The following is a 17,973-nucleotide window of genomic DNA, read 5'->3' as shown; positions in this document are numbered from 1 at the left end:
GCTGAATGAACCCACTATATCGTATCCTAGCTTTGCGCCTCAGTCATCGGTTTCGTCGCGTCGCGTGTCGCGCAGCCCGCAACGGAGAATCTCGCTGGCCTCGTCCAAGAAACAGAAACAGAAACAGAAACAGAAACAGAAACAGACGCTTGAGCTGCAAGCCCGGGATTCATTGTCGCCGCAGCGGTTACGAGCCCCCGGCGAGACGGAGGGCGACGACGAGATGGCCTCTGCATCCAGCGGCACGAGGAGGAAGCTCTTCAAGTCGCCGGTTCAGTCGCCCACAGTGCGGCGCAGGGCGGATGACACAATCACGACCACGGTCCCGCTCAGGGAATCCGTCGAAGATGAGCTCACAGCTGCGGTAACTCCTAGTAGGAGACGAAGCCGCGCTCGACCTTCCAATGGAACACCTCTTCCCACGGCGGGAGTCAAGAGGAGGGCGGGATCACCAATCAGCAGAAATCCACGTCGCATACGGGATGAGAGATTCACAGGGGGAAACACCGGGGAGCTACATTCTGAAGAGAAAGAGAATGTTCAGGCCACGCCTGTAACCGCAAAGCGAGGGCGTCCGCCCAAGAACAAGGCTGTCCAACCGTCCAGCGAGCTAGGAACCGCGAAACGAGGGAGAAGACGACGGGCAATGGCCCCCGATGAGTTGGTCGGAATCACGGAAGAAGCGGCGGCTGAAAGAAGTTTACAAGATATTCGCCGGCCAAGCGAAACCGAGCCTCCCTCGAGACAACGTGCCAATGGCAGTGCTTCAGGTGCTAATGCTGCATCCAATGCCGATACAGAATCAATGGACGATGACGATGAGCCGACACCTAAGGCCTCAGCACAGCCTTCAACAATATCATTATCTTCCAAAAACAGGCCGCTTGGAGCTGCTGATAGTAGAAACACTGACCGTGCTCCAGAAGCAAGCGACCATTCCACCGTGGATGAACACCATGACTTTAGCTCTCAGACCAACGACACGATTGCCCAGGGTGAGGATTTTAGTATGATCTTCATGGATTCCATCCCTTCCTTGCAGAACAGTTACATTGGCAACAGCACTGCCCATGACGATGACGAGCTTGGCGAAGACACACACATCATAATCAACAATACTCTGGCTTCATTAAGACAAGAAGTTGCTCAATCCAGTGATCCAGTAGACATCACAGAGGCAATCGAAATTCCTGAAGTTCCCGAGCTCGAAGACTCGCCAGAAAAGGAGGTGGAATTCATTCCGATCATACGGGAATCCGCCAGAAATGCGCGTCTGAGTGACAGTCCATGGTGGTCTCGCAAACCTAAGAAGATGGGATCATCACCAACAAGACATCAGACGACATTATTAAGGTCGGCTGCGAAGAGATCAGGGAGGCTGTTCAAGTTCGACCAACGGGAGGAGGAGCCGACGCCCACTAAGACTGGTAAACGGCCGGCATCCTCACATTCCCAAGAGCGTCAGTCGAAAATTTACGAAGACTCCTTCTCCGAGATTCCTCAGAATTTTCTTGATGCTGCCACCCCTAAGCCCATAAATTTCGCCGCCACTCGAACCGAACGAGAAGTTGATCTGATGGAATATGGATTGCATGGAGAGGAAGAAGAGCCTGCCGAGGAGGAACCAGCCGAAGAGGAACCAGCCCAGCATACCGAAGAACCTGCGGAAGATGACGTTGAAGAATATGTCGAGGAAGATGCAGACGAAGTGGCAGACGAAGGGCCGTTAACTGCACAAATCCAGAGAACGGCTGGGCCAAGCACGATTAGGCTACCAACACCGCCATCGCCTGATATAATAAGTTCTCCCGTACGGGATGTCGTCGAAGAGAGTGAGGACGAGGCGCATGAGGAATTCAAAGGGCATGAAGAATTCGAAGAGCACGAAGGGCAGGAAGAATATGAGGAACACGCAGAAGAAGAAGAATATGAACATGCGGAACAAGAGGAACTTGAAGAACACGATGAACATGAAGAAGAACCGGACCAGGACCTGGAGTTGGTGGAGGAGGAGGAGGAAAGAGGAGAAGAAGAGCTAACAGACCACGAAGAACAACATGAAGAAATGGAAGACGATCAGGAGGAGGCAGAAATGGAAGACTTTGAAGAGCATGGACTGCAAGATGATGAAGAGGAAGAAGTGGAACAACTGGAACAAGAAATGGAAGAAGATGAAGAGCAGCAGGAAGAAGAGGAAGAGCACGACGATCATGAAGAAATCGAGGAGTACGAGACGCACGAGCACGAGCATGAGGAACATGAGGAACACGAAGAGCCCGAAGAGCCCGAAGAGCATCTCTACGAATCTTCACATCGCTTAGGGGCGGACCCGTTTGCACGCCAACAGCCTGCGCACAAAGATTATTATGCCGACGAAGAAATGCGCTCCGATCCTCTAGAGCAAGCCGAGCAATTGGAGCCGACACCTGAGTACGAAGCGCAGGCAGTGAAAGCCACACCACTCCATCAGATGTCATCGCCACTCCAGGACCCTCAAACCGTCGTCCCTCCAGAACCCGTGCAGTATCCGGCAATACGACCTGTGCTATCTTCAATAATGCGAGCTGGCCGTGTTTTACAAAATGTCACTTCAGATCCACCCTCACCAGGAGACCGAGAGAAACATCTGGGAAGCCCGTTCAGGAGTTCCGCAAGCAAAGAGTCATCACAAGGTGCCAAAGAAGACAGATATCAGCTCTCGAGCAAAAGCCCGCCACAGATGTTCCCTTTTGGTCGCGACCAGTCGACTATTAACAGGGCGTCTGTGAGTCATACAGTCACTGCTAAAACCGCGGCTTTTGGTATGCGCAGTAGCGGTGTACGCCAGCCACTTGATATTGGGCCAAAGGAAGTCCTACATAGGAAGCGACCATCATCAAGAGAATCCGTAGCAAGCTCTCTGGGCAACACGCCACCGAGTGGCAGTGCCACGAACTGGTTCGAAAGGGAGGGTCCAATAAGTCCTCTTATAAAGGGCGTTAACTCGTTCCTGCAATCATCGCGTTTCTCGAGCATTAGGCATGCTATTCCCTTTGTTCAAGTTGATGGCGCCGCAGAGGACGAAGAGGAAGAGGAGGAGCAAGCGGAAGAAGAAGTGGAAGAAGAGGATGAAGAGGAAGAGGAAGAGCAAGAGCAAGAGCAAGAGCAAGAGGAAGAGGTAGAAGCAGAGGTAGAAGCAGAGGTAGAAGCAGAGGTAGAAGCAGAGGTAGAAGCAGAGGAAGAGACTGAGCAAGAGGAAGAGCAAGAGGAAGAGCAAGAGGAAGAGCAAGAGGAAGAGCAAGAGGAAGAGCAAGAGGAAGAGCAAGAGGAAGAAGAGGAGCCAGAGGAGTTGGAAGAGCCAGAGGAGCTAGAGGAACAGGAACCGGAACCGGAGCAGGAATATGAGGAACAAATGCAGGAACAGGAACCGGAGCAGGAACATGAAGAGCAACTGCAGGAACAGCAACCCGAAGAGGATGAAGAAGATGAAGAGGACGATGACGATGATATTGATATCTGGGAATACGAAGCACGGCGAGAAGTACCGCCTCGCCAAGAATTTCAGCAGCCGCTGATGCCATTAGCACAAGATCGCGGCGCGGTACCGGACCATTCGAATTCCTGGAGAGACGCAAAACGAGCACCTGCCGCAGCCGTTACTGCTCCAAATGATTTGTCAAAATCATCTCGCATGAGACAGTCGATTAGCCGGCGTGCTGAGGAGAATTTTGGAGGCGAGGAGCACTCTGTGATTTCACGGAATCAGCAAGAACAGCAGCCCGCAACTGCGTCTAAATCCAAGCGGTTTGACCTATCATCCTTTTTCTCCTCACCAGCTGCTATTCCCGGCTTGTTGGCTGAAAAATTCCTGTCACCCAAATCCAAAAAACATGCTGAGGCAACCGTTCAGCAAGCAGAGCCTGCTAAACCCCGACAAGAACCTCCAGCAGTGCCTGCGACAGGAATCTTTTCAAGACCTTCTCAGAATGGAAATGTTCCGCGAACTGTTCGTCGCAAAGACCCTATATCTTCAACTGTTCGGCCTGAGCCTCTGGCTGATAAGCAAGTGGCTGAGCAACCTGCATCCCACGGCACTCCTCCTGAGGAACCTTCTCTGCCTGTTATTCCTCAGAAGCAAAACTTTACGCCGCGGCCGCGACAATCCAGCGAATCCTTCTTCCAGCCCTCGTCCTCACTCGCAGCTGCAACTCCACCAAGGATGCAGTTGACACATGACGATATTCATAGGTGGCAGCTCGAAACCTCAAGTGCGAATGGAAGTTCGCCTACCAGCCCATCCGCACTGAGGCCACTGCCGTCAAAGCATGCCTCGCCAAGGAAATCAAGTCTTCGTTCTCCTCTGAAACCCCACACTCCTGGACGAGTGGTTGAGTTTACAAGCAGCGTGTTGTCGCCTCAAGAGCAAGCTCAAATTCGCGAACAACGCGGCCGAGCTAACGAAGACGTATCCCGGGAGGATATCCGCGCCGTTGCCGCTGTCCCAACCCATGCAGAGCCGCGGGCAGGCAAAGGAAGCATGGGCAGGCAGCAGAAGCAACCACCACAAAAGCCCGCACCGAAGGTCATTCAACCCGCAGGCGTGACGAAGAAACGATCGGCAAAGAAGCGAGGAAGACGAGAACCCCCCTCCGAGACGGTCTGGACCCGTCGACACTGGATCTTCCTCGATACACTCCTGCAAATGCGGCGACAGCGCCCCTTTAGCGAACAATACGAGCCTGTCTCCCGACGGTACCTCGGAAAAGTCGTCACTAGTATGGGCGAATCTTTAGTGCTGCAGAAGTGGCATCTCGAGTGCGTCGACGCTTTTAAATCCCAGATAGGAGGCTGGGATGAGGGCGAGCTCGCCAAGAGACTCTTTGCGCTCATTCTTGGAGAAGCACAGCGGCGTCGAAACTCCGAGAGCACATCTCCCGGGGTGATCTTTCATTGAATGAATGAGACGAGAACCAAGAAAGGGTCTACCACTGTTTATCATATTTACCTGCAACTTGTTCTGCCGGTACAGTTGTATTTTTTGGATCCATGACTGGCAGAAACGGAACAAATCGATTTTGTAAATTTTTTATAGCATTTCATCGGTGTTGGGGAGAGTCAAGGAAAGGTAACCGAAGCACAAAACAAATACGTATGCATGAGTTGGCGTTGGAAAAGGGGGAACCGGTTTGATTATTTATTTTGGCTCTGGCTAGGCTTTTGGCTTTTTCGGTTCGGGGTTTGCTTTTTATTACAACTGTATTTAGGAAAAAAGATACCACTTTGAGCGGTTGGATTGTTCGGGTTTGGTTTAAGGGGGAAACATGGCTTACCTTTTTTTGTTCATACTTGGATGAACTTACCATAGCTTCTTGTATGTATGGATCTGTGGAATACGGTACGGTTGGCTATTCTATTACCCTTTTGTCTCCATGGGAATGAATTACGCTATAATGGAATGAAAAGAGTCACATCTTGAGTTAACAGAACTGGACCTTTCTTGCATTCACATGAACGAAAATAGAACGAAGTGTTTCAGTAGGGACGGCGAGTCTTTTGGATGAATGAACGCCTCATCTACCGTGACTAACACATTACAATACAAGATCCATCCTCTCTAGCCATCAATTCCCATCTCCCATGCCCATTGTATTTTTTTCGTCTACTCAAGCATGGAGGCCTGGTTTGTGTACAGCACATCCACAACATTGCTCAACTTCTCAATCGTCGCTAGAGCAGAGTCATACGACTCATCCCTCTGTGTCTCATCGTAAATAATAAGGCAGCCAGCACCCTGGTCCAAGACGCCAATGATGACCTTGTCGAGAATCATCTGCGACAGCTTCCTCTCCACCTGCTGGGTATCAAGACCCACCATCTTGGCAATGTGGTCAATCTCGACTCGTGAGAAAGGCTCAATGACCTTGATGAGGTTCTGCTCCAGCAGGGCATCGTACAGGCGGCGAAGGTGGTTGCGGATGAAGGTGTCGCTGCCAAGCTCGTATCGGTAAGCAGACAGTGCTCGCTCGTACTCTTCCAAAGATCGGTTCGCGTGGGCACGGGCGATGGCCTTCATGGCCTCGAGGTTCTTTCCAGCATATTTGACAGCCTGTTTGGATGCCATGAGCTGGTTGACGTCATCAACCAGATTCAGCATGATCTTGCATAGGAGCATGTACTGCAATGCAGCCTGGGCCTTGGGAGCCTCTTCCTGGGTGTGATATCCGTCCAATGCCTCGATAAAGTACGAGAACGCCGTGTTAAAGTCCTTATCTTCAGCGTGCAGCATTCCGCTTTGCATATCGAGGTTGGCCTGCAACAGCGGAGGGGTGTAAACGCTGGCAGCGCTTGTCCTCGCGCTCGTCAAAGCAGCACGAGCCTTGGGAATGTTGCCCAGGGCGTGGTAGACTCGGGATTCGAGGAGCTGGACCTCGACGAGGCGGAGCTTGTCGTCGAGGCGCTTGAGCTCACGGAGGAGGCCGTTGATGAGGGTGAGGGCGTCGTAGTAGGTCTGCTTGGACATGTAGAGGGTGACCAGGCGGACTTGGAGATCCTGGCGCTGGAAGGCACGGCGCTCGGAGGTGGCCCATTCTATGCAATCTTTTGTAACGGCAACTTCGACGTCGACGCTGTTGGGAATATCTTTGAAGAGGTCCAGAAGCTGGCGGACTATATATTGCCAAGGCATCAATCAGTCAGCGTTCATATATCCCAAAGGCTAAGCATTGAGTCGGAGCATCAAGAAGCGAGACATACCCAGCTTCGAGGACTTGGCCTTGGCAAAGGATGAGAATACCGTCCGGCTTTCCTGCACCAAAGTTACGAGTTCCTGAGTCTTCCTGTTGGAGAGGTTAGCTCAGCAAACACAATTCCGTGGCCATCACAACTGACTTCTCATCCCGATAGAGTTCTCCCAAGCTTATCAAAGCAGCTTCATATTCGCGCGTGGCAGCGTCTGAGGTTGCCGCAGGGGCCTTGGATATGATGTCTTTGAAAGCAGCCTCTGCCTTTCTCGGGTCCGTCTTGACGAGGTCTTGGGCTTCCTTGACCCGGCTCGAGTCGCCGGCAGCCATGGTGGGAGGGGGAATAGGTTGAATCGAGGTCGGGGAGCTTTTAAGTGAGGCGTTCGGGAGGTGATGATGGTGACAGCGGCAGAATCGTTAATCCGATGTGTTGTACCGTTTATCGCAAGGCCGAGGATGTCCGTCTTCGGCGTGAATGGTGAAATGCTGGTGTTGAATGAAGCTGAAGTTGATGCTGATGCACAATCTCGATCTGAGCTTCACTTGTCCCTCCAGGTAGCCACAGCGCGACGTAGCCCAGCCTCCAAGGTACAGTCTACTTAGTAAGCTCAACCCTGTAGCCTGCCCCGCGAAGTAGCGTGTACCTAACAACACCTAACCTCCCACCTTTTGCAGTGCTGCTGCCGGCACAAGTACGGAGCACAGAACAAATCCCGGGCCGTTAATGATCCGCCCGGCTGGTGGGCTGAACCGCCTGTACCGGCGCAGGCCGGAGGCGGGTCAAGTCATCCATGGATTGGAATTTTTATGGCCTCCCCTCATACAAGTCCAGTCTAATAGCAGACATAACCGAGCTTCTTCACCACCAGAGCCTCCCAATTGATCGTCTTCACAAATCTTCACCAGCCTCACTTTTCCTCATAAATCATTCATCATGCTTCGACAAGCTCTCGCTTCTTCTTCCAGAGCTCTGCGCTCAACACCCATCGCTGCCAGCCGTGCAATTCTTCGGCCTCAAATTCAGACTGCCGCCCCCGCCATCTCAATAAGATCTTTCCAGCCTATCGCCAGCCGATGGTACAGCGAGACCAAGGAGTCCTCAGAGACCAAGGAGGCTCCAGCTGCTGAGGAAAAGGCCGACGCCAAGGAGGGCGAGAAGAAGAATGGCGAGACTGACGAAGTTGCTCAGCTGAAGAAAGACCTTGAGGCCAAGGACAAGGAGGCTCGCGACTGGAAGGTTTGTATTCTCTCTCTCTACACTTTTTCTACGCCAATAAGGGTTAAAAAAACATCCAATGCATTGTTATTAACTCTTCTCGCAGGATAAATGCATGCGCACCGTCGCCGACTTCCGCAACCTCCAAGACCGCACCGCACGTGAGGTCAAGTCCGCCCGCGACTTTGCCATCCAAAAGTTCGCCAAGGACCTCGTCGACAGCGTCGACAACCTTGACCGCGCCCTCTCCACCGTCCCTGCGGACAAGCTCAAGGCTGAGGAGAAGAGCGAGGACCTCCAGGAGCTCGCTAACCTCTACGAGGGCCTCAAGATGACCGAGGGCATCCTCATCCAGACGCTTGCCAAGCACGGCCTGGAGCGCCTGGAGCCCGATGGCGACAAGTTCAACCCCAACGAGCACGAGGCTACTTTCATGGCCCCTCAGCCTGGCAAGGAGGACAACACTGTCTTCTTCGTCCAGCAGAAGGGCTTTAAGCTCAACGGCCGTGTTCTGCGTGCTGCCAAGGTCGGCGTCGTCAAGAACGCTTAAAGAAAGAATGAAAAAAACTCAACTCCTTCTCCTTACTATCTCTTCTTACATCCTTGACCACTTCGAAGAAAAGAAGACATGAACTAAAAGAAGAAGAAAAACTATACCTCAAGATGTGTGGATGTCATGATTCGAAACAATCATACAACAAACACCTCTTACTTGTACTACTACCGGAATTTGCGTTGGCTTGGCGTTAGGTCAAAAAGTGTATAATGCTCCTCTCACGATGACGGCTTTGAAAAGAAAAACATCATTTATAATATCTGCATAGTGGTTCGGGAAACCTGAGCAAGGGCGATGAAAAAGGGAAAACAAGGGTAACGCATTACAGTTGGACACATGAATGTGAAGATGAAAAAAAAGAAGAGAGAGAAAGAAGAGAGAATCTTTTGTATGAGCGGATATCCATACATGTACATACGACTTTGCGTCCTCTGAGCGGCATTCAGATGAGCCGCCCTTTAATCAACCGCTTCAAGCGGAACGATACACACTTGAACAATCTGATGCTCATATAAAGAGTCTTTGTGACATGACTTGCAATGATTTTATCTAGAGCTACAACTCCGCCATGAAGAAATCCACCAGCCATCCGTCTCTAACATTAATAGTCGTAAAATTCGATGCTGTTGTGACATAAAAAGCAATTGTACCAGGCCGATTCTTGTTTTTCTCTCTTTTTACATTTGACATTAACCAGTCAACATTATACAGCAGCCTGCAAGGTGGCTCCAGCCATGTTCATCATAATAAGTTATACATCGAAAGGTGACATGGGGTCGTTCATCCCAAGTAAGCACATTATTTCTTTGCTTTTCCCTTTGCTCCGGATGCCTTGGCCTTGCCGCGGCCCTTTGGCTTCGAGTCTGTAGTGTCGTCATCTCCAGTATCGACCTTTGCCGCCTTCTTTGTTGGCTTCTTGACCTTGGGCTGTTTGATATATTTGTCTTTCTTGAGGTCAACCTCGTCATCCTCGTCAGCATCTGGTGCTTCCAGCAGCTCGGCGTCGTCTTCCTCTTCAATGGCTTCTTCCAAGTCTGGCGCATCTTTGGTCTGCTTCTTCGGTGCAAAGACATTGGTGGCCTTGATGAATGGCAATGGATGAGTCATGCCATTGTATCTATATCGAATTAGCATCGTAAAAATGAAAATCATTGGAAGGAAAGGGGAAAGTGGGTAATGCAAATTACTTACGTTCGAGTGAAAGCAGCCTTCGTCTTGGTCTCAATAGTGACGTGCTCCTCATTCATGGGACCAACTGCGAGCTCTTGGATGGCGTCAAAGTCTTCCCGAGTGAGGTAATAGCTGTCCATCAGCTCAATAACTTCTCCCACTGCTTCATTACCCTCCTTCTGAAGTCGATCCACTGTCTGAGACCACAGTAGAGGCAGGTACTCTTGTCGAACTTCGTTGTGGTCACCCGATGACTTGAGTCGCATGTGAGAGTGGATTTCCCGAATATACCGGCCCAATTTTCCAGTTTTGCTGTGATTTCCAAGCCAGGAAGTAAAGTTGGATCCAATCAGTTGGCCGGCAATGAAGCTGGCAGGTCGCACAGTACTAAAAACAGCATGCGTAGGCATCAGACTCCAATGCTGTTGCGGTCCATGTATCATGCGGTCCACCAAATCACCGTCGCTAATGCTTTCTGCTGCTTGATCAAAGAGCTCAAGTGCTTTCAAAGTAGCTTCTCTGCCACTATATCCCGAACCGCTCAGGGCCATGGGCTTGGTGCGAAGGTAGTTCTCCTGGATCATGAGGAAACTGAACTCGTGGTCATTGAAGTAGAGTTCAATCTTGTCATTGAGCGTTGCTTTGCTAGAGGGTGCAAATAGGCCACCAGCAAGCATCTTCTGGCAGATATCCCAAGGTTTCAAGACAACATGCTTTTCCCATGCCTTTGACATGGCCTTGGTTTGGTCAAAGCTCATGGACGATTGATCAAGCTTTGCTGTGGAAATCATGTTGATGATTTGGCGAATATCTTTGTTACTACCCTCAATAAGAGCATCAACAACCGGAGGAGGCAGTTTCAGGCCTTCTCGATGGCAAATCGTCATGATTCGAGAGCGGACTTGATCGACCGTGGGACGGTTGAATCTTATATCAAACGCAGCGTGATCGAAAGGCTTCATCTTTGGCAGTCTTCGCTCGTTGCAGATCAGGATCAATGGCACCTCCGTTTTCCTGCAGAACTTGGCCAGGGCGCCAACTCCGCCGCGATCACCAGCCGACATGCCATCAACTTCGTCCATGATGAGCACAATCTTCTTCTTGGTGGAATCCACAGATTTTCCATCTCCTGCAAAAAATCCCAGCAGGGACGTGTTGTTCATAACATCGCTAACGCCGGCCTCGACAAGCTTCTTGCTACGTGTGTCACTAGCATTGCTCTCCAATACATCGTAACCTTCAAGCTTAGCTGCCAGGTGTGCTGCTGTAGTTTTTCCAATGCCGGGGGGACCAGAGATAATGATGGCTCGCTCGCCTCCCATGCCATCAGCGCCACGTTTCTGAAAATTGTACTTCTTGGACTTTGGCCAGTTTCGAAGCCAATTCTGGATCTTTTCCACCTGCGCCTTATTGCCGCATATGTGATTCAACTGTGTCGGGGCGTATTTAGAAGTAAGAAGCATATCAGGTGCCTTTGCAGGCTCAACGGGCGCACTGCTTGTTGGGCCTCGGGATGCAGCCAGCTTCTTCGCTGCCTTTTCTGCTTCTAGCTTCTTTGCTTTTTCTTCTGCCTCCATTTCAGCAACCTGTTTTTTCACCTTTTCTTCTTCCGCCTTCTTCTTTTCTTGTGCCTTCTGAGCACCCTTGCCGGTGCCGCCAAACGCTGGAAGCTTGCGAATCAGATCAAAGAGGCCATTCTCATCGATTGTCTTGATGCCGTTTGCCTTGATTTTGGCTAGTTTGGATGGCCCAGCATCTCCTCCAAGCACGACAAAGCTTGTTTTGCTACTGGGTTGACCAGTAACTTTGCCACCATATCGCTTCACCAGTGCTTGAGCCTCGTCGCGACCAATGGTTTGCAATACACCAGTGAAAACAAAAGTCAATCCGCTGAGACACTCCTCTTCGCCTTCTGGAAGTTCGCCGGCTGGAAGGGCAGGCGCCGCAGCGGCATTACCTCCTCCTGTGGCAGCTTTTCTCCAGTCGAATTTCGCATTGGGATCTTTTGGTGGTGGTGTTGGCGCTCTCACAGTGGCTACGCTGTCAAGAATGTTCTGAATATCTTCGTCCTCAGGTTCGTCTGCCTTCTTTGCCCTTGGTGCTCGAGGCTTGCTTGCAGCTGTAGGTTTCTTTCTCGGTAGCTCTTCTTCTTCGTCATCTGATTCCTCCTCTGGTGACTTTCGCTTCTTGCTGGCTGATGCAGTCTTGGTAGTTGGCTTCTCTTCAGTCTTCTTGGCAGAAGCAGGTCGTCCTCGTGTGGCAAGTCGTTTTGATTTTGGTAGAACTTCGTCTTCTGATTCTTCTTCCTCATAATCATCGTTTTTGCGCTTATTACGACCCTTAGCGTCAGCAGCAAAGATGTCATCTCCATCCTCATCGCCATCATCCATATATACATCCTCATCATCGTCAACAGGAGGAGCTTTATACGAGGTCCTGGCCTTCTTCGATCGAGGAGCTACGTCCTCATCCTCATCCTCTGGAGCAGCCGGTTTTGCTGTGGTTTTCTTGGTCCGGGGGCTAGATCTAACGGGAACTTCGGCCTCGATAACGATTTTGCTGCTGCTTTTCTTGGGCGTTTGGGATGCCTTGACTGGTTTGGAATCTTTCGATGAAGCAAAGTAGTCGTCGGCGGATATCGCTACGCCTTTAGGCTCCGTCTCCCTGATATGGGGTTAGAGAGGAAAATCACAATGGCAAGGCAAAAAACAAGAATAGACCATCGCAGTAAATACCTTTTCTTTGCCACCGGTTTCGGTGCGGGCTTCTTCTCTCTGTAAGTTCGGTTAGGGACGGAGCGTGAAGCATGTGATAGCTTGAAACGGGGTGGCAGTACTCTACAACTTCATCATCGCTATCTTCAACAACTTTCCGGCCCTCTATATACTAGTCAGTATCAATTGATGACTTTTCGATGGAAAACACTCACTTCCTCGTTTGCCCTTGGCCGCCGGTGGCTCTGGTTTAGCGGCCGCAGGTTTGGGGGCAGCACCACCCTTTGGCGCGAAGAATGATCGGATATCAGGCATTGTGTCCTGCTATTCAAACGCAGATGAAGTGCTAGGAGACAATAAAATTGACGGAGGCGACAAGACAAAATATAGCCTTGATATAACCTTCCCAAGGATCTCTTCCACTGCAATTTGGTGCTGTTGCCTGACCAATCGCGGGTCCGGCGTGCAGAGGGAAGATGCAGCCTAGAAATTAATTGTTCAGTGACGTGCACTAGATCCCACTTGCAGCGCAACGCGAAGCTGACGCGAGGTGCGTGACCTGGGCTTAATTGCCTGATGCTGCCGGATGAGTAAGCAGCGGCGCTCGGGGCCTGAGATCTCAGGCCCCACCACGAGACGGATCCATGCCATGGTGGGATTCTTTTCAAGATATCGGAGCAGTCGTGCGATATCTCGAGACAAGCCGAAACAAGCGGCCACACCGACGCCATGAGGTCCAATGGCGCTTCCGCACTGCTGAGCGCCTTCCAGGGGCTGAAAATTTCTGCATGCACTCCCTTGCGACAACTGAGGGCGCCGATTCAGCACCAGTCCAAGGTCCTCAGCGCCGCTCTGCTCCAGAATGGCAGGGCCTTTTCCACAAGCTCGGCCATGATGGGCACATGGCTCGAGCCTAGCTTGAACCGAAAGAAGAAGATGGCAAAGGGACGACCGCGAGTAGCGACGGGAGGGTCTACGAAGGGCACAACGGTTATTTGGGGCGACTACGGATTGCGCATGGTTGACCACCACCGAAGAATCAGCGCCAAGTCACTAAAGATGGCCGAGGATACGATCAAAGTGCGACTTCGAGGAGAGAAATACCGACTTTACAAGAGGAAATGCTGCAACGTTGGTGTCTACGTCAGCGGTAACGAGGTGCGGACTCGTTCTTCAAATTGTTTGACGGCAATAGCAAGCTAAATGATGAAATAGATGCGAATGGGTAAAGGAAAGGGTTCCTTCGACCACTGGGCCACAAGAATGGCAGTCAGCCAAGTCCTGTTTGAGATCAAGGGCCGAATCCACGAGCAGATCGTTCGAGACGCTTTCCGGTTGGCTGGCAACAAGCTCCCAGGTGCGAAACATCAATCATCTCTACGATCTCCCGTTTCAGACCACCACTAACTGAGTTACAGGCCAGTGGGAATTTGTGAAGAAGGGTGACGCTCCCGTTGTTGGAATTACCAAGCTGGACGGTATCACACTGGAGGATCTCAAGAGACCTAGAAAGCAGCTTGCCCCTCAAGAGCTTATTGAGGTATCAACTTCTACAACAACCGCTGAAGCCGGAAGCACATCTGCGCCGTCTGGGTCCTCATAAGCATCAAGGATGATGCCATGTACCATAAGAATACTTGTATATAAAACAAAAGCCGCCTGATGAAAAAATAGAAAAGAAATAACGAAAATGTGAGCATGGGTCTCAAGCAAGGGTCATCTCCCCCACCATGTCGGCAATGTTGTAATCCTGTGCTTTTAGTAAAAGTGAAACCTATTCAATTCCAATGATACCTACAAGAAAGAAACTAACAAGGACAATGGGTAAATTAAAACAGAAAGTTGATTACTATAGTAGTTTTGTAAACTTGAAGCAGTATAAGTGCACGTTGATGGAGTCGTTGGACCAATAGTCAGCGGCCTGGGATTTTTTTGGCCGTAAAACCAGCTTCGTCCAGTGGCTACAGGGAACTGCAGCAGGCACCTAGACTTCCCCACCCTGAGTTCATCGCACAGCACTTTACGCGACGACGCGTCTGCCAACCTTCAAAATCTTGGAGCTTCCAATTCAATAAGCACGCCAATCTCAACAGCCAACACAATGGCTCTCATCGTCGACAAGCATCGCCCACGATCTCTCGAGGCTCTGTCATATCATCATGAGCTTTCAGAACGACTTCAATCTCTCGTATGATGCGATTCTTCACATTCGCAGCTGCAATGGCTAACCGTTAAACCCCCGTCACAGGCCCAAAGCGGTGACTTCCCCCATCTCCTAGTCTACGGCCCATCAGGAGCCGGAAAGAAAACAAGAATAGTGGCAACGCTGAAGGAGCTGTACGGTCCCGGCGTGGAGAAGATCAAGATCGACGCACGAGTGTTCCAGACGTCTAGCAACCGAAAGCTCGAGTTCAACATTGTCGCCTCAAACTACCACTTGGAAATCACACCATCCGACGTAGGGCAATACGATCGAGTCGTTGTGCAGGATCTTTTGAAAGAAGTAGCGCAGACGCAGCAGGTGGACCAGTCGGCAAAGCAGCGATTCAAGGTGGTCGTTATCAATGAAGCAGACCACCTAACCAGAGATGCGCAGGCGGCACTTCGTCGGACAATGGAAAAATACTCTCCCAACCTGCGTCTGATCCTACTAGCCAATTCCACAGCGAACATCATTGCGCCAATTCGTTCAAGAACACTGCTCGTCAGAGTTGCCGCTCCGACCCATGCCGAAATCTGCGACGTCCTTGCGCAATCGGCAAAGAAAGAGAACTGGGAAGTTGTCAAAGGACTCCACCAGCGGATAGCTGAGGAGAGTGGAAGAAATCTGCGCCGCGCGCTACTGATGTACGAAGCGGTTCATGCTCAGAAGTAAGTGAAATCGAATGGATCGATAGCTCTGATTCCCTTTGCTAATTGTCCCTTTCGCCACAGTGAGAAAGTAACAGACAGCACACCAATCCCGCCTGCAGACTGGGAAGCACTGGTTGGCCAGATCGCCAAAGAGATCATCGAGGAACACACCCCGGCAAGGATCCTGCAGGTGCGCGCTAAGCTGTACGATCTCCTCACACATTGCATCCCACCAACCACGATTCTCAAGACCCTTACGTTCAAGCTGCTGGGTCTCATTGACGACGGGCTCAAAGGAGAAGTCATAAAGTGGTCTGCGTTCTATGAACACCGAATCAAGACGGGTACAAAGGTTATCTTTCACTTGGAAGCGTTTGTCGCAAAATTCATGCGCATCTTGGAAATGTACCTGATGAGCATGGACATGTAATTACAGCGACTGGTCACGATGGCGTCTGGAGTACTAGAAAAATAATTGAAAGGAAGCTTTGTTCTGCGGACCCTTTAATTTTACCACAAGTTGTTCATTGGCCCCGAATATGTCCTACAAAAGAGAAGAAAGGCAATCTAGCGCTTCATGTGATTGTTCAGGCAAACAAAGAGGCTTCCACTTGGCTATATATATGTCTCCTCTTATGCCGGAAAGCTTACCCCCGTTGACATGATTCATCACAGAATTCAACAAACACCCTACCAAGTTTGCTCAACCCATAGTAAGGACTCCTTGGACGCGTACGTCTGCCACGCCTTCCGTGCGAGACATACTAACTCTACTGAGCCGAACAGAACTTTCAAAGGCCATCAAATCTCGCGACAGCAACAATGAGCTCTGATATAAAGCATCATGATGCCCGAGCAAGCCAGGAGCTTGCTCAACCCATTGATAAGGTCCCCAGGGAAGGCAGCAGCGTGGGCGAGCAAGTTTGGGGTCCCAACCTTGAGAAGATCTGTGACCCGATTGACGGGGTTCTCGTCTTTGCAGCTGAAATTGCGGAGAAGAAATGGCCCAAATATGATTCTGAAGCCTTCTCAAAATATCTCGTCGACTTGACCAAAGCGCATTTTTTCCATTGTGCGGAACACGACGCCAGCAACTCCGACGAGAAAGCCAGAGAGAGAAAAATAGAAATGATTTCTGAGATTATCACCAAAGAAGGTGACAAAATTGGCCACGAACTCGTTACCAAGATTAAGAAAGTCCGCATACATCTTCATGACGTCGATAAAGACTCTCTCCACGAGATTGGAGTCCAACTTAAAGCCCGTCTTCAAGCTCGATTTGGAGTCCATTCCCACGAGACCGTTGACAAGCCTGTCCGCGAGACTGTCGACGACAAATTCGATGAGGTTGACGAAATCGCTTGCAAAGATTACGACAAAGTATCTGAAAATCCCTTCGATGAAATCGTCACAGACAGTGACGCAGAGACGGATAACACTTACGTGGAGGTGCGTAAATAGGCAGCTGACGAAGACGCCGCCAACTTCTGATGACAAAGTTAGTAGTGCTATGAAGGTTGACGATGGTGCCACTCAGGCCCTTAGGAAACTGATTGAGCAAGTCGCCTGCAAATTCATAATCGAGGTGGTTAACAAATGGGAAGAAAGAAGAGAAAGGAAAGAAGAAAATGAAAAATACGACTTCGATTTCGAGGGCTTTGTCGAGCTATTCGAAGATGTCGCCAACTTTTACGCTACCGTTTACGCTGACTTCGACTTTTATGCTGACTTTGACTTTGAGGTCTTTGTCGAGCTATTCGAAGATGCTGAGTTCAGTTCCGAGGCTGTTGTCAAGCTCCCTGAGGGTGCCGTCAAATCTTACACTAAGTTCGACCTCTGGGGCCTCGTCAAGCTATTTAAATATGCCACCAAATTTCACACTGACTTCGATTTTTACGCTGCCTTCGACTTCGACGGCTTTGTCGAGCTATTTGAGGATGAGGATGACTATGTCATGGTAGATCGCAACACAATAATGCCGTCTGAGATCACTGAAAAGGCGGCGGCAAGAACTAGAACTTGGTGGTTCTTTCGGCGAGGTTGAAATTGCTTCGAGTTGATGGCATGTGTTGAACGAGTTTGATGCGTTGGATTTTCCAAGACTTAATGAGCAGGTTGGAAAAACGAAGAGTGAAGTTCTAAGATAGGCATGCAGAGTAAAAGACCAAAAAAAATTAATAATAGCACCCATTCTTGACTGTTTAATGATCCTTGCTTGTCTATCGGGTACCTATTCACACATCCTTGGTCCTTTGAGATAGCGCGATGGATCTTCCATTCTATTAGAGGCGAGAAAATACCGCTGCCACGAGCGCAGGACTACTATCAGTGATTTCTGCAGAGGCTTCTTGGACGTGATGAAACGAGTAGAAGCAATGAGCCTTTGTTGCAAGTCTTTTGCCTTTAATACTTTATTATGTTATTCGGAACCCTTTGTTTCAGTCTTTCAAGGCTAATTCACGGAGGGAATCTGAGAAAACTTGCTCAAGCCAACACAAAGACATTGTCACGCCTTTGCAACGAAAATAGCAGTCAATGTAGCTTCGACACAAGTGAGACAGACCAACGCTAGGTCGCAACGAGTGATTTTTCACGAAAAGCTGCCCTGGCATGGGCTTTAAAATACCTGTAACGAGGAGACGCATGCCGTGGTGTTCGAGGTTCAACGCGGTACTAAGGTGGTAGTGTGCCTGCGTTCTCCATTCGGGCCGCTACGGAGGTGCTAACTAGACCAGAGTTTCCCCG

General features: G+C 50.3%; 8 protein-coding genes across 8 annotated transcripts; 5 read left to right on the top strand and 3 right to left on the bottom strand.

The window, feature by feature from the left end:
• Positions 1 to 2,004: 2,004 nt before the first annotated feature.
• Positions 2,005 to 2,269, bottom strand: V8C40DRAFT_234907 (uncharacterized protein). Its single transcript, XM_083213737.1, has one exon. It carries the CDS (start codon positions 2,258 to 2,260, stop codon positions 2,036 to 2,038), a length of 225 nt encoding a protein of 74 aa, XP_083076766.1. The 5' UTR covers positions 2,261 to 2,269; the 3' UTR covers positions 2,005 to 2,035.
• A 984-nt stretch (positions 2,270 to 3,253) lies between these two features.
• Positions 3,254 to 5,448, top strand: V8C40DRAFT_234905 (uncharacterized protein). The gene has a single exon (XM_083213736.1). The coding sequence runs from the start codon at positions 3,392 to 3,394 to the stop codon at positions 4,931 to 4,933; it is 1,542 nt and encodes a 513-aa protein (XP_083076765.1). The 5' UTR covers positions 3,254 to 3,391; the 3' UTR covers positions 4,934 to 5,448.
• V8C40DRAFT_234904 (proteasome regulatory particle lid subunit RPN6) lies at positions 5,385 to 7,237 on the bottom strand. The gene is made up of 3 exons (XM_083213735.1): positions 6,868 to 7,237; positions 6,733 to 6,815; positions 5,385 to 6,645 (listed from the first exon to the last, which is right to left on the bottom strand). Exons 1-3 carry the CDS (start codon positions 7,047 to 7,049, stop codon positions 5,639 to 5,641), a joined length of 1,272 nt encoding a protein of 423 aa, XP_083076764.1. The 5' UTR covers positions 7,050 to 7,237; the 3' UTR covers positions 5,385 to 5,638.
• Positions 7,238 to 7,517: 280 nt separating this feature from the next.
• On the top strand, positions 7,518 to 8,987 carry V8C40DRAFT_234901 (mitochondrial nucleotide exchange factor MGE1). The gene is made up of 2 exons (XM_083213734.1): positions 7,518 to 7,956; positions 8,042 to 8,987. The coding sequence occupies exons 1-2, from the start codon at positions 7,654 to 7,656 to the stop codon at positions 8,483 to 8,485; spliced, it is 747 nt and encodes a 248-aa protein (XP_083076763.1). The 5' UTR covers positions 7,518 to 7,653; the 3' UTR covers positions 8,486 to 8,987.
• On the bottom strand, positions 8,900 to 12,897 carry V8C40DRAFT_234899 (replication factor RFC1 C terminal domain-containing protein). Its single transcript, XM_083213733.1, has 5 exons — positions 12,591 to 12,897; positions 12,498 to 12,540; positions 12,397 to 12,435; positions 9,683 to 12,325; positions 8,900 to 9,608 (listed from the first exon to the last, which is right to left on the bottom strand). The coding sequence occupies exons 1-5, from the start codon at positions 12,688 to 12,690 to the stop codon at positions 9,290 to 9,292; spliced, it is 3,144 nt and encodes a 1,047-aa protein (XP_083076762.1). The 5' UTR covers positions 12,691 to 12,897; the 3' UTR covers positions 8,900 to 9,289.
• Positions 12,898 to 13,055: 158 nt separating this feature from the next.
• Positions 13,056 to 14,113, top strand: V8C40DRAFT_234898 (mitochondrial 54S ribosomal protein uL16m). Its single transcript, XM_083213732.1, has 3 exons — positions 13,056 to 13,533; positions 13,591 to 13,732; positions 13,794 to 14,113. The coding sequence occupies exons 1-3, from the start codon at positions 13,105 to 13,107 to the stop codon at positions 13,976 to 13,978; spliced, it is 756 nt and encodes a 251-aa protein (XP_083076761.1). The 5' UTR covers positions 13,056 to 13,104; the 3' UTR covers positions 13,979 to 14,113.
• Positions 14,114 to 14,382: 269 nt separating this feature from the next.
• Positions 14,383 to 15,911, top strand: V8C40DRAFT_234895 (replication factor C subunit 5). The gene is made up of 3 exons (XM_083213731.1): positions 14,383 to 14,563; positions 14,624 to 15,246; positions 15,310 to 15,911. Exons 1-3 carry the CDS (start codon positions 14,477 to 14,479, stop codon positions 15,656 to 15,658), a joined length of 1,059 nt encoding a protein of 352 aa, XP_083076760.1. The 5' UTR covers positions 14,383 to 14,476; the 3' UTR covers positions 15,659 to 15,911.
• Positions 15,912 to 15,918: 7 nt separating this feature from the next.
• V8C40DRAFT_234893 (uncharacterized protein) lies at positions 15,919 to 17,416 on the top strand. The gene is made up of 3 exons (XM_083213730.1): positions 15,919 to 15,941; positions 16,015 to 16,677; positions 16,766 to 17,416. The coding sequence occupies exons 2-3, from the start codon at positions 16,051 to 16,053 to the stop codon at positions 17,270 to 17,272; spliced, it is 1,134 nt and encodes a 377-aa protein (XP_083076759.1). The 5' UTR covers positions 15,919 to 15,941; positions 16,015 to 16,050; the 3' UTR covers positions 17,273 to 17,416.
• Positions 17,417 to 17,973: the final 557 nt, after the last annotated feature.

The sequence above is a fragment of the Trichoderma camerunense genome, assembly GCF_050948025.1.
Source record: "Trichoderma camerunense strain CBS 138272 chromosome Unknown V8C40scaffold_3, whole genome shotgun sequence".
Taxonomy (NCBI): Eukaryota; Fungi; Ascomycota; class Sordariomycetes; order Hypocreales; family Hypocreaceae; genus Trichoderma; species Trichoderma camerunense.
Note: the sequence above shows the minus strand (reverse complement) of the source record. Positions and strands in the feature narration are given on the sequence as shown.

Excerpts from the sequence above, each read along its gene's own strand:
- V8C40DRAFT_234898 (XM_083213732.1), top strand. The coding sequence starts at position 13,105 with ATGAGGTCCAATGGCGCTTCCGCACTGCTGAGCGCCTTCCAGGGGCTG. Across the intron at positions 13,534-13,590 it reads TCTACGTCAGCGGTAACGAG|ATGCGAATGGGTAAAGGAAA; the intron begins GTGCGGACTCGT and ends ATGATGAAATAG. Across the intron at positions 13,733-13,793 it reads GGCTGGCAACAAGCTCCCAG|GCCAGTGGGAATTTGTGAAG; the intron begins GTGCGAAACATC and ends ACTGAGTTACAG.
- V8C40DRAFT_234893 (XM_083213730.1), top strand. The coding sequence starts at position 16,051 with ATGAGCTCTGATATAAAGCATCATGATGCCCGAGCAAGCCAGGAGCTT. Across the intron at positions 16,678-16,765 it reads CGGATAACACTTACGTGGAG|GCCCTTAGGAAACTGATTGA; the intron begins GTGCGTAAATAG and ends GGTGCCACTCAG.
- V8C40DRAFT_234907 (XM_083213737.1), bottom strand. The coding sequence starts at position 2,260 with ATGTTCCTCATGCTCGTGCTCGTGCGTCTCGTACTCCTCGATTTCTTC.
- V8C40DRAFT_234901 (XM_083213734.1), top strand. The coding sequence starts at position 7,654 with ATGCTTCGACAAGCTCTCGCTTCTTCTTCCAGAGCTCTGCGCTCAACA. Across the intron at positions 7,957-8,041 it reads AGGAGGCTCGCGACTGGAAG|GATAAATGCATGCGCACCGT; the intron begins GTTTGTATTCTC and ends CTCTTCTCGCAG.
- V8C40DRAFT_234895 (XM_083213731.1), top strand. The coding sequence starts at position 14,477 with ATGGCTCTCATCGTCGACAAGCATCGCCCACGATCTCTCGAGGCTCTG. Across the intron at positions 14,564-14,623 it reads CAGAACGACTTCAATCTCTC|GCCCAAAGCGGTGACTTCCC; the intron begins GTATGATGCGAT and ends CCCCCGTCACAG. Across the intron at positions 15,247-15,309 it reads GAAGCGGTTCATGCTCAGAA|TGAGAAAGTAACAGACAGCA; the intron begins GTAAGTGAAATC and ends CTTTCGCCACAG.
- V8C40DRAFT_234904 (XM_083213735.1), bottom strand. The coding sequence starts at position 7,049 with ATGGCTGCCGGCGACTCGAGCCGGGTCAAGGAAGCCCAAGACCTCGTC. Across the intron at positions 6,816-6,867 it reads GAACTCTATCGGGATGAGAA|GAAGACTCAGGAACTCGTAA; the intron begins GTCAGTTGTGAT and ends CCTCTCCAACAG. Across the intron at positions 6,646-6,732 it reads GGCCAAGTCCTCGAAGCTGG|TCCGCCAGCTTCTGGACCTC; the intron begins GTATGTCTCGCT and ends GGCAATATATAG.
- V8C40DRAFT_234905 (XM_083213736.1), top strand. The coding sequence starts at position 3,392 with ATGCAGGAACAGGAACCGGAGCAGGAACATGAAGAGCAACTGCAGGAA.
- V8C40DRAFT_234899 (XM_083213733.1), bottom strand. The coding sequence starts at position 12,690 with ATGCCTGATATCCGATCATTCTTCGCGCCAAAGGGTGGTGCTGCCCCC. Across the intron at positions 12,541-12,590 it reads GGCCAAGGGCAAACGAGGAA|AGGGCCGGAAAGTTGTTGAA; the intron begins GTGAGTGTTTTC and ends ACTAGTATATAG. Across the intron at positions 9,609-9,682 it reads AAGGCTGCTTTCACTCGAAC|ATACAATGGCATGACTCATC; the intron begins GTAAGTAATTTG and ends AATTCGATATAG.